Here is an 18,033-nt window from a genome sequence, read left to right as displayed (position 1 = left end):
TGAGAAGCAATTTGGGTTAAATTTGAAATTTCACCTGATATGCCTACCGATAAGAAACAATTACAGAGGATTAAACAAACATCTATTAAAGAAAACTATGTACCACAAGATAATTTAACCCTTATAGAAAGCAAATATTGGAGTAAATATTGAATATTGAAGTAACAATTCAAATGTAATAATTCAGTTTACAATACAATATTGTATCCTGTTCATTGATATTAATCTTCTCGGAATCTCAGCTCTTCACCTCTTCATCTTGGAGTGAATTCTAGAACACTACAGAGAGGAATTTTATTGATGTTACATTTGATTTTGATTAATCAGTTAAAGAACATTACTAAACAGATATTAGGAGTCGAGTCACTTACTAAATGTTGTGGTAGCAAATGAAGTTCATTTTCTCCTCACAGTCTCTGTTCTCCCAGACACCGTCGATAATGTTTCGCGCCCCACACCGGTAAGGCTTGGCGGGGCATAGAGGCAATGAAGACGGAGTCAACAGAAACTTCTGGTTCACCCAGAACCATGAACCATCCATGAAGCGTAGACCAGTCCAGAACGCTGGTGACAGAATTTCTCTTGTCCTGTTGTTGACCAGAAAGTGATCTGTCTCCGTGGTGAGACTCACCAGGTCAGTGTAGTGCGTTCTGCAGTGTGCCAGAGCCTCATCCCAGTTCTTCATCTCCTGCACCACAATCATCTCAGGTGCCCAAAAGTAGCAGAAAAAGTCATTGGTCGTTGTGCATTGTGCATCGTACCACCGGCCATATCTATTTAACACACAGTCTTCAGTGCTGATGTTGCTAGGTTCTCCCCATCCCCACCTGAAGAAATTCAGTACATGTCCATCAGACCACTGTGTATACTCGTTCTCGCCTGGGTTTTTTCTAAGGCCGATCCAGCCTTCACGAAAGGCATAAATCATGCAGAAACTTGTGAATTCCCATTGTGTGTTAAAAACTGCCAGATCTACATGACTGTTTCTGCAGAATGTCTGCGCTTCAGTCCAGGATAAAGAATTTTTGTAATGAATGTAGTTTCTCCAGAACAGACCTGCGGATGCATCTGTTAGAGCCAGCAAGAGGAGGATGGAAAGAACAGCCATTGTTTCTCACCTTGGTGTGTCTGAGCTCAGATCTGAAATTTGTCCAGGAAATAAATTACTGGTGACAGCATCATACAAATGGAAATGCAAAACCAAGATGCCGGACTGATGGAAAGGACAATGCAAACTTTATGCAAGTACAGCGCGCATATGGTTTGAATTTGTTTATACTACAGTGTCCTTTGGTTTTGGTCTATTCAGGGGAAGCCATGGCCTAATGGTGAGAGAAGCAGCCTTAGGGCCAAAAAGTTTCTGGATTGATTCCCTGGGCCAGCAAGAATGGCTGAAGTGTCCTTGAGCAAGGCACCGAATCCCCAACTGCTCTCCAGGCTGCTCTGGGTGTGCTGTATGTCACTCTGGATAACAAAACGAATAAAATGAATTTTCCCCCCATCACCCAATTATTTTTGTTTTGTGGACCGAAAGCCACTGAATCCGAATCACAGACTCATCTCATCTCATTATCTCTAGCCACTTTATTCTGTCATACAGGGTCGCAGGCAAGCTGGAGCCTATCCCAGCCAACTACGGGCAAAAAGCAGGGTACACCCTGGACAAGTCGCCAGGTCATCACAGGGCTGACACATAGACACAGACAACCATTCACACCTATGGTCAATTTAGAGTCACCAGTTAACCTAACCTGCATGTCTTTGGACTGTGGGGGAAACCGGAGCACCCGTAGGAAACCCATGCGGACACGGGGAGAACATGCAAACTCCGCACAGAAAGGCCCTCGCCGGCCACGGGGCTCGAACCCGGACCTTCTTGCTGTGAGGCAACAGCGCTAACCACTACACCACCGTGCTGCCCTGAATCACAGACTTCCAATTTTATTTTATTTTTTAAAAATAGAACAATTAATGAATTTAGCTCCACGTGGCCCTACATTCTCCACTATTTTTTCATGCTTCACCATGACCCAATTCAAGATACTATGTCATGCATCACATCACATGGTGGGCTTTCCCCATTCGCGCAAGGCATTGTGGGATATAAATTTGAAACAGGAGAGAAAAATGGAGAACATGAGTGTGCGAATGAAACAGGAAAGAGTGACTACAGTAATGGAAAGTGAGAAGAAAAGACAATTTTGCAAAGAAAAGGAAACGCAGGAACAAATTAATAAATATTGGTGGTCAGCGAGCACCTCGGTGTGATCAGCTGTTCATTTAGTGACAGAATGATGGAACTGTCAGTGCACGCTCAAAGGTAAACCTGTGGATGCCAGCTGCCGTAAAACCCAAAAGAAGAAGAAGAAGAAGGTAAACCTGCGCATGTGTACACACACGCGGACTTCCTCTGTCTGCTCAACTGCACGAATTGAGTGATTTCATGCACATTATTTGCTTTAATCCCCTTAAATTAAATAACTTCCCAGCCACAGAATGACCTGAGTTTTGTGAGATATTACAAAAATAAACATGTATCACAATGAACACATTTCAGAGGGAACTAAATTTCACAGATTTTATGAAATTGAAAGGTCGTCTAGCTTTAAGGACTTTGTCTTTCAAACCCAAATCAGAAAAAGTTGGGACAGTATGCTGAAATTGAAATTAAAACTGAAAACAATGATTTGTAAACAATCTTTGACCCGTATTTCACTGAAAACAATACAACAGCACATTTTTCGATGTTTTACTGCATGAACTTCATTATTTTTTCAAAACAGACAATTCAGTTTTGATTCTTGGAACACATTTAATAAAAAGTTGGTTCAGTAAAGCATTTACCACTTTATAATGTTTCCATTCCTTCTCCCAACACTTAAAAGATGTTTATGGACTGAAGACAACAAGTGATGAAGTGTTTCAGGTGTTATTTTGTCCCGTTCTCCCTACAAACAGGTCTTAAAGTGTGAAAAAGTTATGACGAGGTCGTCATCATTGTCATATTTTTCATTTCTAAATTCTCTCCACATTCTCTATTGGGGACAGAGAGGACACACCGTCTTCTTCCACAGCCACGCCTTTGTAATGTGTGCAGAATGTGGTTTTGCGTTGTCTCGTTGAAATCTCCCTGGAAAAGATGTCATCTTGAAGGCAGCGTACTTTTCTGCATTAATGCTCCATCACAGAAGTATGAGTTACTTTTGCCAAGGGCACTGACCCAACCCCATACTATGACACACCCTAGCTTTTGGACTTGTTCCTGGTAACAGGCTGGATGGTCCTTTTCATCTTTAGAGCACACGGTGTCCATTTCTTCCAAAAAAAGACCTGGAATACTGATTCATCTGACCACAATGCACGTTCCCACTGTGTGAGGGTCCATCCCAGATGCGTCCGAGTCCAAAGAAGTCGATGGCACTTCTGGACACAGTTAACATAAGGCTTCCTTTTAGCACAGTAAAGTTTTAACTGGTGTTTATGGATGTAACTCCTTATTGTAGCTTGATAAAGGTTTGCCAAAGTAATCCCAAGCCCATGTGGTTATATCAGCTATAGATGAATAACGGTTCTTGATGCAGTGAGGGATCAGAGATCACGGGGGTTCAGATTAGGTTTGAGCTCTTGACCTTTACGCAATGAAATTCATGATTACAATCACCTGTTTCTAATCACATCATTATTAGTTTTACCTGATTATTAGCCCTAAATTTCCCCCCTCCCATCTTTTTTTGGAATGTGTTGCAGGTCTGAAACACAGGAAAGGATGTACGTATATTAACAAATGAAATGAAGTTGACCAATGTCAGGTGCAAGGTAGGAGGCGGATGTATGTGCAGAATTTTATTTATTTGAACAGTGCAAACAAACACAGGCAAACAGTCCCAAATTGGCAGGCAAACTCAGAAACGTAAACGCATGCAAAAGATCATGTGAGGCACAAACTGGATGTCACAGACAAAGAGCAAAATGTAAACTAGGAACAGGCACAGAAATCAGGAAACCAGGAACTCAGACACGGGTATGTCCATTTACTTAGAATGGTGAACTGAATTGTATACACTCACCAGCCATTTTAATCAGAACACATGCGCAGCGTGCAACTGTTACACTCTTACATTCTTACAGCACAATGACATAGTGGCTAGCATCTCTATATGAGGCAATAGGCACAACAAAAATGATTTTGACCTTTTTGGTGACCTTGACCTTGACCGGATGACCCTCAAAATGTTGGCGGTTCTATTTGACACCAACGCCCATCTATCCTGAAAGTTTCATGAAGATTGGTCCAGCCATTTTCCTGTAATATCGTTAACAAAAAAACAAAGAAACAAACAAAGGAACCCCACCGAAAACAATGCCTTGCCCCCTGGTGGACTCCGTCCCAGGTGAGGTAACAATATCCAGAAACACTGCCACCTTCTCTGGGCCCGAGCTCTTTTATGATAGACTGGGGCGAAGTGGAAAACTGTCCTGAAGTCTGACGAATCAAAAGTAGAAATTCGTTTTAGGAATCATGGACACCACGTCCTCCAGGCTAAAGAGGAGAGGGACCATCTGGCTTGTTATCAGTGCACAGTTTCAATGTCACCATCTGTGATGGTATAAGGGGGCATTAGTGCACATGGCATGGGTAGCTTGTACATCTGGGAAGGCATCATTAATGCTGATCGATATACACATGTCTCATCTCATCTCATCTCATCATCTCTAGCCGCTTTATCCTTGTAGCAGTTGCTAGGCATGGGTGGAGCACAGAGGACGGCAAGACAGAGATCAGGTTCGTATAGGGTTTTTTATTGTCAAACTTTTCAGTCTACACAATGTATTATTCGGAGGCTAGAGTCACAGACTAGCGGCTCGTCCGGCGATGATCTCCCCTGCTCTCCTTCCCTAAATAGGGCGCGGTCACTGGGAAGACACACAAACACAGGTTAATTGCCGTCAGGTGTAGTGATTCTGCCACTTACCTTCCCTGACTCCGCCCTCCTGTCACAGACCGGCGCTTGACCACGCCCCCGCTGCCACATACCCCCACCGCCCGACTCAGGCCGGGCAGCCGTCCGGCCTGCAGCCAACTCCCCCCCCTTGACGGGAGAGGAAGTCCGCCATGACCATCTGCGCCCCCGGCCTGTGGACCACCTTAAAATTGAAGGGTTGGAGTGCCAGATACCAACGGGTGATCCGCACATTGGCATCCTTCATGCGGTGGAGCCACTGGAGGGGCACGTGGTCCGAACAGAGGGTGAAAGGGCGACCCAGCAGGTAGTAACGGAGGGCGAGGACCGCTCACTTGATCGCCAGACACTCTTTCTCGATCGTGTTGTAGCGCCCCTCACGCACTGACAGCTTCCTGCTAATGTACAGTGGAAGCCCAGATACCGTACTTCCACCCGCCCAATCGCACACTTCTTTGGGTTGGCTGTGAACCCCGCTCGTCTCAGCGACCTAAGGACGGCCCTCAGATGTTCAAGGTGCCTCTGCCAGTCATTACTACCTGTATAGATGATGATGTCATCTAGATAGGCGCCCGCATAAGTGGCGTGAGGGTGGAGGACTCTGTCCATCAGCCGCTGAAACGTAGCGGGCGCCCCAAACAGCCCAAACGGAAGGGTGACGAATTGGTATAAACCAAACGGTGTGGAAAAGGCCGTTTTTTCTCGGGATAGTGGAGTCAAGGGGATCTGCCAATATCCTTTCGTCAAATCCAGCGTCGAATAAAAGCGAGCAGTGCCGAGTCGATCGAGCAACTCAATACGAGGCATCGGGTACGCATCGAATTTAGACACCGCGTTGACTTTTCTATAGTCCACACAGAACCGGACCGACCCGTCGGCCTTGGGTACCAAGACCACCGGGCTGCTCCAGTCACTGTGGGACTCCTCGACGATGCCCATTTCGAGCATGGTCTCAAGTTCTTCCTGAACCACCTTTTTTTTGTGTTCGGGTAGCCTGTAAGGGCGGCTACGCACTACTACCCCCAGGGGGCGTCTCAATGTGGTGCTCTATGAGGTTAGTGCGACCGGGCAGGGGCGAGAACACATCCGAAAACTCGGTCTGCAACTGGGCGACCTCCGTGAGTTGGGTCAGGGAGAGGTGGTCTCCACAGGGGACTGGAGAGGTGCGTGATGCCAATGCCCCATTTTGAACCTCCAGCCCCAGCTCCGCCTTCTCCGGAACCACCGACACCAACGCCACGGGGACCTCCTCATTCCAGAGTTTAAGTAGGTTGAGGTGGTAAATTTGTAGTGCCCCACCCCTGTCCGTTCGCCTCACCTCATAGTCGACGTTCCCGAGTCGCCGTGTGACCTCAAAGGGCCCTTGCCACTTGGCGATCAATTTGGAGCTCGATGTGGGCAACAGTACGAGTACTTTATCTCCCGGTGTGAACTCCCTAAGGCGCGTATCCTTGTTGTACAGGCAGGCTTGCCGGTCTTGGGCCTGCCGCAAATTCTCCTGGGTTAGGTGGGTGAGCGTGTGGAGTTTTGCGCACAGGTCCATAACGTATTGAATTTCGTTCTTACTTTGTGAAGGTCCCTCCTCCCAATTTTCCCGCAGCACGTCTAGGATGCCACGCGGCTTACGCCCATATAATAACTCGAACGGGGAGAACCCCGTGGAGGCTTGGGGGACCTCTCGCACTGAGAACAACAAGGGCTCAAGCCACTGATCCCAATTACGTGCATCCTCACTTACGAATTTTTTAATGATATTTTTGAGGGTGCGATTGAACCGTTCCACTAAACCGTCCGTTTGTGGGTGATACACGCTGGTGCGGATCGGCTTAATCCCCAATAACCCATACAGTTCGCGCAGTGTCCGTGACATAAATGTGGTGCCTTGATCAGTCAGAATCTCTTTCGGGATTCCAACTCGGGAGATAACGCGGAAGAGTGCCTCCGCAATACTGCGTGCTGAGATATTGCGCAGAGGCACTGCTTCCGGGTGTCGCGTTGCATAGTCCACCAGAACTAATATAAAGTGGTACCCTCGTGCTGACCAATCTAATGGCCCGACGAGATCCATCCCAATTCTCTCAAATGGGGTCTCGATTAATGGGAGGGGGCGCAAAGGCGCTTTTGGAATGGCCACCGGATTTACTAACTGGCATTCGCGGCATGCCGTGCACCACCTACGAACATCGCCGCGAATCCCCGGCCAGTAGAATCGGGCCATTATTTGAGCTAGTGTCTTATCCTGCCCTAAGTGTCCAGCCATGGGATTAAAATGAGCTGCCGGGAATACCAATTCCCGGCGGCTCTTTGGAATTAAAAGTTGCGTGACTCGCTCTTTAGTCTGAGTGTCCTGCGTCACTCGGTATAACCTATCCTTCATAATCGCGAAGTAGGGGAAGGATGGGGTGGCATTCGGTTTGAGCGTTTGACCATCGATTACTCTCACTTGGTCAAACGCATGTCGCAGAGTCTCGTCTCGCGACTGTTCTAATGGGAAATCGGCGAGGGATTCCCCAAGAGAGAGAGGAGGGGCCGGCGGCTCCTCACTCTGACGCAGAGATGACGTAGACGGCTCTGCGACAGCTGCTCCCAGCAAAGCGACACTGGGACCTCCCCCCATTAAATGGCAGGACCCACTCTTGACTAAGTGTGTCATCAAATCCCGAAATCCCGGCCAATCAGTCCCCAAAATTAAAGAGTGGGTAAGCCAAGGATTAACCGCCGCCTTCACTATAACTTTTTCCCCTCTGAAAAAAATGTGGACCGACACCAAAGGGTAGCAGTGAACATCCCCGTGCACACACAACACCTTCACCCCCTGTGCTCCCCCCAATGCCTTGTTTTGAACCAGGCTTTGGCGAATTGAGGTCTGATTACAACCAGAATCCACCAATGCCTGATATGTAGCCCCTTGGATACTCACCGGTATGCGATACACTCCAGCCCGATCGAGGGCAGCCTCTGGCGTGTCGGGGATCCGAACCACCGCGCCCACTTCCATTGCCGTGCACTGCTATTGAAGGTGGCCCAGCTCCCCGCAGCGCCAGCAAACCGGCCCGGGCTTTCCCTCTGCACCGGTGTTCTGGGGCTCACTCACCTGAGGGGGGGAGAGACAGACACAGTTGAGAGAAACGGGAGGGCACCGCGGGTGCGGTGGGCCGGCTGGGGTGGTGCCGGCCCCCGTCTCCGCGGTGGGGGAATGGGGCGAGGACGGGACACAGAAGGAGGGGGAGAGAGAGAGAGAGAGAAGAGGAGAGGAGAGAAGATGCCATCTGCTGTCCTTCCACCGGAACAGCCGCCAAATGATCCTCCGCCAGCTCGACTGCCTGATCCAGCGACACCGGGCAGTGGCACTGGACCCACTCCGCGGTTCCTGCTGGTAAGCGAGCGATGAATTGTTCCAGCACCACCTGGTCAATGATCCCCTCGGCGTTGCGGTTGTCGGCCCTCAACCACCGCCAGCAGGCGTCCCGGAGCTGCTGGCCAAACGCGAACGCCCAGCCGACTTCCTCCAAGCGCAAAGCGCGGAAGCGCTGGCGCTGTTGCTCTGGAGTGCGCCCCACGTGCTAGAGGACGGCCCGGCGGAGGTCCGCGTAGGCCAGCCAGCGGTCGGCGGGGAGCTGTAGCGCGGCCAGCTGTGCCTCTCCCGTTCGGAGGGGGAGGAGGCGCACTGCATGCTGCTCCATCGGCCACCCCGAGGCTTCTGCGACTTGTTCGAATAGCGTGATGAAAGCCTCGGTGTCGTCCTGCGGAACCATTTTGGTGACGGTGAGGGGAGACAGGCCCACGGCCGGAGCACTGGTGGACACCACCGACGCGAGGAGGTGCCGGAACGCCTCGCGGTCTTCCTGCTGGGCCAGCACCAGGGCTTCGAAGCGTCGCTCTTGTTCCTTCCGGAGGGTGACGAACGCCTGGTGCTGGCTTTGCTGGGCTGTGGCGAGGGCATGGACCAGGTCGGCGAACGGGGAGGACTCCATGGGGCTGATCGGCTGGTGCTCCACTCTGAATTCCCGGGTTTCGGCACCACTGTAGCGGTTGCTAGGCGTGTGTGGAGCACAGAGGACGTCAGGACAGAGATCAGGTTCGTATAGGGTTTTTTATTGTCAAACTTTTCAGTCTACACAATGTATTATTCAGAGGCTAGAGACACAGACTAGCGGCTCGTCCGGCGATGATCTCCCCTGCTCTCCGCTCTCCTTCCCTAAATAGGGCGCGGTCACTGGGAAGACACACAAACACAGGTTAATTGCCGTCAGGTGTAGTGATTCTGCCACTTACCTTCCCTGACTCCGCCCTCCTGTCACAGACCGGTGCTTGACCACGCCCCCGCTGCCACAATCCTGTTCTACAGGGTTGCAGGCAAGCTGGAGCCTATCCCAGCTGACTACAGGCGAAAGGAGGGGTACACCCTGGACAAGTCGCCAGGTCTTCACAGGGCTGACACATAGACACAGACAACCATTCACACTCACATTCACACCTACAGTCAATTTAGAGTCACCAGTTAACCTAACCTGCATGTCTTTGGACTGTGGGGGAAACCGGAGCACCTGGAGGAAACCCACACGGACACGGGGAGAACATGTAAACTCCGCACAGAAAGGCCCTCGTCGGCCACAGGGCTCGAACCTGGACCTTCTTGCTGTGAGGTGACAGCACTAACCACTACACCACCGTGCCGCCCGATATACACACGTTCCAGACAAAATCTTTTTCAGGGAAGGCCTTCCCTCTTGTAGCAAGACAATGCCAAACCACTTTCTGCACATATTAAAACTCCATAGCGCAGTAGTAAAAGAGTCTGGGGGCTAAACTGGCCTGCCTACAGTCCAGACCTGTCTCTCATTTAAAACATTTGGTGCGTTATAAAGCGTAAAATATGACAAAGGAGACCCCGAACTGTTGAGCAACTGAAATTGTGTATCAGGCAAGAATGGGGCAACATTTCTCTTTCAAAGACAGCCATTGGTCTCCTCAGTTCTCAAACGCTTACAGAGTGTTGTTAAAAGTAGAGGTGATGCACTACAGTGGTAAACATGCCCCTTTCACAACTTTTCTGAAACACGTTGCTGACATCAAATTCAAAATGAGCATATATTTTTCAAAAACAATAAAATTTCTCAGTTTCAACATCTGATACATTGTCTTTGTACTATTTTCAATGAAATACACTATAGGGTTTCCATGATTTGCAAATCGTCACATACTGTTTTTATTTTCGGTTTATACGGCATCCCAACTTTTTTTGGAATTGTCATTGTACATCATTACTGTAGAGTTACCATGCAATATCAAACTTGATATTTCAAATAGTTGTCTGGTTACATCCTTCATGTCCATGCATGTTTGTGTGCCACACCATTAGGGCTACTTCCCATGGACCTGTTCTTGATTAGAGCGCAATCACAGCGTAGACATATACCTCATACAAACATCACCTCATCCTAGACACATGAGCAACACTCTCCATTTTCCAGGGTTTTATCTGAGAACTGGCTGCTGTTCTTCTTGCAGGCATCCTGCTTGCCCTTCTTTTGTCCCTGGTTCTGGTGCTCTGGCTCCGAATCCAAACTGGCCTCCAGTTGTGTAGATTTTTCAATTGTTCTCCTCCTTTTGATTTCCAGTGCTGCCTGTGTCCTGTCCTTGCTTATTGGGTTTCAGGAAAACCTGAAGCTTGGTGATTTTCTGCAGAATTGCAGTGTTCCTGTCCTCAATTTGCAGCTTGATCTTCTTTTTTTTCCTGCTCATGGTGCTCTCGTTCTGCAGCCAAAGTGGCATCCAGCTGAGCAACCTGTTTCTCCAGTTGCCCTCGGTCTCTCGTCAAGCTCTTGCTCTTCAGCTCTGCAGTCTTCTCCTGTTCCTCACAAAGTTTCACTGAATCCTGGAGCTTGGTGATGTTCTGGAGATGTACAGCATTCCTCTCCTCTATGGCCTGTTTGATCTTCTCTTTCCCCTGCTCATGGTGTTCTTGTTCTGTAGCTAAAGGGGCATCAAGCTGAGCAACCTGTTTCTCCAGCCGCTCTTGGTCTCTCATCAAGCTCTTTCTCTCCAGCTCTGTGGTCTTCTCCCATTCCTCACAAAGTTTCACTGAAGCCTGAAGCTTGGTGATGTTCTGGAAATGTACAGGATTCCTCTCCTCTATGGTCTATTTGATTTTCTCTTTTTCCTGCTCTGAAATCTTCTGTTGTTCCTCACAGCTTTTCACAAAAGCCTGGTGCTTAGACATGTCTTGCAGTAGTATGGTGTTCCTCTCCTTAATGTCTAGTTTGATCATCTTTCTTTCCTGCTTGGCCTCCAGGTTTGCACAGCATTTCTCCAATTGCCCTCGGTCTCTCGTCAAGCTCTTTCTGTCCAGCTCTGCAGTATTCTCCTGTTCCTCACAAAGTTTCACTGAAGCCTGGAGCTTGGTGATGTTCTGGAGACATACAGGATTCCTCTCCTCTATGGCCTGTTTGATCTTCTCCATTTCCTGCTCATGGTGCTCTCGTTCTGCAGCCAAAGTGGCACCTAGCTGAGGAACCTGTTTCTCTAGTCTCTCTCGGCCTCTTGTCGAGCTCTTTCTCTCCAGCCCTGCAGTCTCCTCCCATTTCACAATGAGTTGCAAGGAAAGCTGGACTTCAGCAAGGTTCTGTAGGACTGTGGTTGTCCTCTCCTCCATGTCCAGCTTGATCTTCTCTTTATAGTACTCTCTCTCAGAAGCCAAATGCACCTGTTGCTGAGCAATATATTTCTCCAGTTGGACTTGGTGTCTCATCAATATTTTTCTCTCCAGCTCTGCAGTCTCCTCCTGTTCCTCACAGCATTTCAGGAAAGCCTGGAGCACAGTGATGTTTTGCAGGTACACTGCGTTTTGCTTCTCCATGTCCAGCTTGGGGGCGCCACGGTGGTGTAGTGGTTAGCGCTGTCGCCTCACAGCAAGAAGGTCTGGGTTCAAGCCCTGTGGCCGGTGAGGGCCTTTCTGTGTGGAGTTTGCATATTCTCCCTGTGTCCACGTGGGTTTCCTCTGGGTGCTCCGGTTTCCCCCACAGTCCAAAGACATGCAGGGTAGGTTAACTGGTGACTCTAAATTGACCGTAGGTGTGAATGGTTGTCTGTGTCTATGTGTCAGCCCAGTGATGATCTGGTGACTTGTCCAGGGTGTACCCCACCTTTCGCCTGTAGTCAGCTGGGATAGGCTCCAGCTTGCCTGCGACCCTGTAGAACAGGATAAAGTGGCTAGAGATGATGAGATGTCCAGCTTGGCCTTCTTTCTTTCCTGCTCCCATTTTTCTCACTCAGACACCAAACTAGCCTCCAATTCTCCAACATATTCCTTCTGTTGCTCTCGGTTTTTCACCAAGCTCTCTCTCTCTCTCTCCAGCTCTGCAGACTTCTGTTGCTCTTCATAGAGTTTCAGAGAAGCCTGGAGCTTGGTGATGTCCTGCTTCCAGCGCTTTCTCTCAAAAGCCAAAATGTCCTCCAGCTCTATGATCCTCTTCACAAAGAACACCTTCTCTTCCATTGTTATTGTCTACATCATCATATGTTTATGTTCCTCCATCTCACTTGCTTCTTTGTCCAACTCCTCCTGCAACAGAGAAGCCTGGAGCTTGGTGATGTTCTGCTCCTGGTGCTTTCTCTCAGAGGCCAAAATGTCCTCCAGCTTCACAAAGAGGTCTTTCTTGTCCATTCTCAAGTTCTCCATCATCTTACATCCCTCAAGCTCTCGTTCTATGTTTTCTATCTCCTCCTGCACCTCCTGCTCTTGAGGATCCTTATGAGATGTGTTCTGTGGACATTGTTGAATAACTCTGTTAAACATCTTCCCAATTGCATTTCTCTTTCCATCCTCGGGCAATTCACAAATCAGAAAGAAGTCGTGTCCTGTCCGGTTTTGCATAAGCAGGTCCTTGTGACATGTCAGTGTTGTGTCACAAAACCCCTTTTGAAAAGCAAGCACACACACACATGTGCGTGTGCATCGCTATTGTGATGTCACTCACATCATCCAGCTCTCTCACTGTGCAGGAGCCAAGGGAAAGCATGAGGAATCTCTGGCTCTGTGCCAGCTTTTGAACTTGTTTCCATCTTTCCTTTTCACACAGTAACAGTGGTATAGAGTAATAAAGAGGTGAGACCACTGGAGGAAGCTGTTGGTGCGACCTGGACGCCACGGAGACGCTGCACAGGTGTGATACCTGAGACCTGGACCCCAGGTGGTGGATGTGCTGATGCTAATGCTAAAGCTGGAGCTAAAGCAGCAGGTAGGACCTGAGTGATGTGTTTACTCTGTTTCTCGCATGAATTGTCTGTGTTGTGGAGAAAACAGAACCTCAGGTAGTGTTGAAACGGGAATGTGGGAGAAACACAGGACCCGTGTTTACAATTTCTAAATGCTGGTCCATTTCTGAAGTGACCCTGGAGGCGGAAACTGTGCAGTGGGAGCTTGGCAGTGGTGAAGCCGCTAAAGGGGAGGAGGTTTCCAGTATGAGGTCTCCACTCCCTTCGGGGGTCTGGGGGCTAATAATTTAAAAATTATTACTTTTTAAAAATTGCATTAAAATATACAATTTCAAAGTATTTCAGCTTATTTTTTGATGGAAATGTATTACTGATACAGCAGAACAAGGGAAAAAATCAGTATCATGTAATAACATGAAAGGTTTATTTTTATAACAAAATATTTTTCAGGTTATAATGTGACAACTTGGGCGGCACGGTGGTGTAGTGGTTAGCGCTGTCGCCTCACAGCAAGAAGGTCCGGGTTCGAGCCCCGTGGCCGGCGAGGGCCTTTCTGTGCGGAGTTTGCATGTTCTCCCCGTGTCCGCGTGGGTTTCCTCCAGGTGCTCCGGTTTCCCCCACAGTCCAAAGACATGCAGGTTAGGTTAACTGGTGACTCTAAATTGACCGTAGGTGTGAATGTGAGTGTGAATGGTTGTCTGTGTCTATGTGTCAGCCCTGTGATGACCTGGCGACTTGTCCAGGGTGTACCCTGCCTTTCGCCCGTAGTCAGCTGGGATAGGCTCCAGCTTGCCTGCGACCCTGTTGAAGGATGAAGCGGCTAGAGATAATGAGATGAGATGTGACAACTTTAAACTCATGGTGAAGTCTGTGGTGTGAATGAATGAGTTGTGGAGAATAAACTGGGTAGTGTGGGGAATAAACTGGGTAGTGTTGGGAATAAACTGGGTAATATGTGGAGAATAAACTGGGTAATACAGTGCCTTGAAAAAGTATTCATAGCCCTTGAACTTTTTCACATTTTTCCACCTTACAACCACGAACTTAAAAGTTTTTTATTGAGATTTTATGTGATAGACCAACACAGAGTAGCACATAATTGTGAATTGAAACAAAAATGATAAATGGTCTTCAAAATTTTAAACAAATAAAAATCTGAAAAATGTGATGTGCATTAGTATTCAGCCCCCCTGCGTCAATACTTTGTTGAGCCACCTTTTGCTGCAATTACAGCTGCAAGTCTTTTGTGGTATGTCTCTACCAGCTTTGCACATCTAGACACTGAAATTTTTGCCCATTCTTCTTTGCAAAATAGCTCAAACTCGGCCAGATTGGATGGAGAGCGTCTGTGAACAGCAATTTTCAAGTCTTGCCACAGATGCTCAATGGGATTTAGGTCTGGACTTTGACTGTGCCATTCTAACACATGAACATTCTTTGATCTAAACCATTCCATTGTAGCTCTGGCTGTATGTTTAGGGTCATTGGCTTGCTGGAAGGTGAATCTCCTTCCCAGTCTCAAGTCTTTTGCAGCCTCCAACAGGTTTTCTTCCAGGATTGCCCTGTATTTAGCTCCATCCATCTTCCCATCAACTCTGACCAGCTTCCCTGTCCCTGCTGAAGAAAAGCATCCCCATAGCATGATGCTGCCACCACCATGTTTCACAGTGGGGACGGTGTGTGCAGGGTGATGAGCAGTGTTAGTTTTCCGCCACACGTAGCACTTTGCATTTAGGCCAAAAAGTTCAACTTTGGTCTCATCTGACCAAAGCACCTTCTTCCACATGTATGCTGTGTCCCCTACATGGCTTCTGGCAAACTGCAAACGGGACTGCTTATGCCCGTCTTTCAACAATGGCTTTCTTCTTGCCACTCTTCCAAAAAGGCCAGATTTGTGGAGTGTATGACTTATACTGTAGTTGTCCTGTGCATAGATTCTCCCACCTGAGCTGTGGATTTCTGCAGCTCCTCCAGAGTGATCATGGGCCTCTTGGCTGCTTCTCTGACCAGTGCTCTCCTTGCTCGCTCTGTCAGTTTAGGTGGACGGCCATGTCTTGGTAGGTTTGCAGTTGTGCCATACTTTTTCCATTTTTGAATGATGGATTGAACAGTGCTTCTTGAGATGTTCAGAGCTTGGAATATTTTTTTAAAACCTAACCCTGCTTTAAACTTCTCCAGAACTTTATCCCTGACGTGTCTGGTGAGTTCTTTGGTCTTCATGATGCCGTTTGTTCTTTAGTGTTCTCTAACAAACCACTGAGGCCTTCACAGAACAAGTGTATTTATGCTGAGAGTAAATTACACACAGTAGGACTCTATTAACTAATTAGATGACTTCTGAAGGCAATTGACTGCACTGGATTGTATTTAGAGGTATCAGGGTACAGGGGGCTGAATACTAATGCACACCACATTTTTCAGATTTTTATTTGTTTAAAATTTTGAAGACCATTTATCATTTTCATTTCACTTCACAATTATGTGCTACTCTGTGTTGGTCTATCACATAAAATCTCAATAAAAAACTTTTAAGTTCGTAGTTGTAAGGTGGAAAAATGTGAAAAAGTTCAAGGGGTATGAATACTTTTTCAAGGCACTGTATGTGGAGAATAAACTGGGTGGTGTGGGGAATTAACTGGGTAGTGTGGGGAATTAACTGGGTAGTGTGGGGAATAAACTGGGTAGTGTGGGGAATAAACTGGGTAGTGTGGGGAATTAATAAATCAAATCAAATCAAATCAAGTTTATTTGTATAGCGCTTTTAACAATAAACATTGTCGCAAAGCAGCTTTACAGAATTTGAACGACTTAAAACATGAGCTAATTTTATCCCTAATCTATCCCCAATGAGCAAGCCTGTGGCGACGGTGGCAAGGAAAAACTCCCTCAGACGACATGAGGAAGAAACCTCGAGAGGAACCAGACTCAAAAGGGAACCCATCCTCATTTGGGCAACAACAGACAGCCTGACAATAATATTAACAGTTTTAACAGGTATAGCCCTCAACTGTCCTCATGGGGCCGTCCTTCACAGGAGCGGTGCGATAAAACTCTGACCAGACACAGGGCACCAGGATGGATCAAGCAGGTCCGAGGGGCAGAAGAGGCCAGCACCTCAATCCCAGGATCAACATGTAAATCAGAGGGACAGATCGGGGGGGGGGGGGGGGGAGAGAAAGAAAACACGTTGTTAGGTATGCCCTAAAAATGACAAGTATTAAATCTGTGTGGTAGGCTCGCAGAGACGAGAGTCTTTACATCAGGCATAACACACAACAATGGCATGTTAATATGGTAAAAAATATATCATGACCTGCTCTGGCTGGATGCTTGATTGGGTGATGGGAGCACACTCCTCAGCAATGATGAGATGCAGATGGGACCCTTAGGGCTGGCCAAGACAATTCAGTTACATTTCACCGGGTCTGGGACATGCGACAGAATGTCTGACGGCCGATTCCCTGCAGGCTACGATAGCCAGTCGAGGTCTCCACCCTCTCCACCAAAAGATTTCCTGTTGACTCCGTGTAACTCAGAGGGACAGATTTGGGGTGGGGGGGAGGGAAAGAAAACACAGGTGGTTAGGTATGCCCAATGTCACCTGAATAAGTAGGAACTGTATACATATTGCACCGAGTACAAGCAGGGACTCCGGCAACTAACTATGACAGCATAACTAAAAGGAGAGAGCCAGAAGGTGACACAGGCATGAGGGAGCCCCGGGACATAAAGCAGCCAGCCACTACACCGTCAACAAACTCGAGTGAGCAAGCGAGTGGGGACTGACAGCATCCATACATCCCAGTTTACCAAAACACTCTATGTCTGAGGACCCTCCAGATCTACTCCTTTACCTCATAAACACCATTAACAAAGGCTTGACTAAACAGATATGTTTTCAGCCTAGACTTAAATGCTGAGACTGTGTCTGATTCCCGAACATTACTTGGAAGGCTGTTCCATAACTGTGGGGCTTTGTAAGAAAAGGCTCTGCCCCCTGATGTAGCCTTCACTATACGAGGTACCAGCAGATAGCCTGCACCTTTTGATCTAAGTAGGTGTGGCGGGTCATAGAGGAGCAGAAGTTCACTCAGGTATTGTGGTACGAGACCATTTAGTGCTTTAAAGGTCAATAGTAGTATTTTATAATCAATACGAAATTTGATTGGGAGCCAATGCAGTGTGGACAAGACAGGCGTGATGTGGTCACATTTTCTAGTTCTAGTAAGGACTCTTGCTGCTGCATTTTGAACTAACTGGAGCTTGTTTATGCACTTATTGGAACATCCAGACAGTAAGGCATTACAATAATCCAACCTGGAGGTAACGAAAGCATGGACTAGTTTTTCTGCATCATGCAATGACATTAAATTTCTTATCTTTGCAATATTTCTGAGATGAAAGAAAGCTATCCAGGTGATGTTATCAATGTGAGTTTCGAATGAAAGACTGGGGTCAATAATCACTCCAAGGTCTTTTACTGCTGCACGTGAAGAAACAGAAAGGCCATCCAGAGTTACTGTGTAATCAGAAAACTTACTTCTAGCTGTATGTGGTCCTAGCACAAGTACTTCAGTCTTGTCAGAGTTAAGCAGAAGGAAATTAATAAGCATCCAGTGTCTAATGTCCTTCACACATTCCTCAATTCTATTAAGCTGGTGTCTCTCATCAGGTTTTGCAGAGACATACAACTGTGTGTCATCAGCATAACAGTGGAAACTAATACAATGTTTACGAATAATATCGCCCAGAGGTAACATATATAGAGAAAAAAGCAGTGGACCCAAGACAGAACCTTGTGGAACACCAAACTTTACCTCGGTATGTCTAGAAATATCACCATTTATATCAACAT

General features: G+C 47.5%; 1 protein-coding gene across 1 annotated transcript; it reads right to left on the bottom strand.

Annotated features, from left to right (window-relative positions):
- Nucleotides 1-203: 203 nt before the first annotated feature.
- Nucleotides 204-1,111, bottom strand: LOC132893743 (macrophage mannose receptor 1-like). The gene is made up of 2 exons (XM_060932861.1): nucleotides 372-1,111; nucleotides 204-279 (listed from the first exon to the last, which is right to left on the bottom strand). Exons 1-2 carry the CDS (start codon nucleotides 1,106-1,108, stop codon nucleotides 255-257), a joined length of 762 nt encoding a protein of 253 aa, XP_060788844.1. The 5' UTR covers nucleotides 1,109-1,111; the 3' UTR covers nucleotides 204-254.
- Between the last annotated feature and the right edge of the window lie 16,922 nt (nucleotides 1,112-18,033).

This window comes from Neoarius graeffei, chromosome 11 (genome assembly GCF_027579695.1).
Source record: "Neoarius graeffei isolate fNeoGra1 chromosome 11, fNeoGra1.pri, whole genome shotgun sequence".
NCBI classification, from domain to species: domain Eukaryota; kingdom Metazoa; phylum Chordata; class Actinopteri; order Siluriformes; family Ariidae; genus Neoarius; species Neoarius graeffei.
The sequence above is the reverse complement of the archived record's forward strand: the minus strand, read 5'-3'. Positions and strand labels throughout refer to the sequence as shown.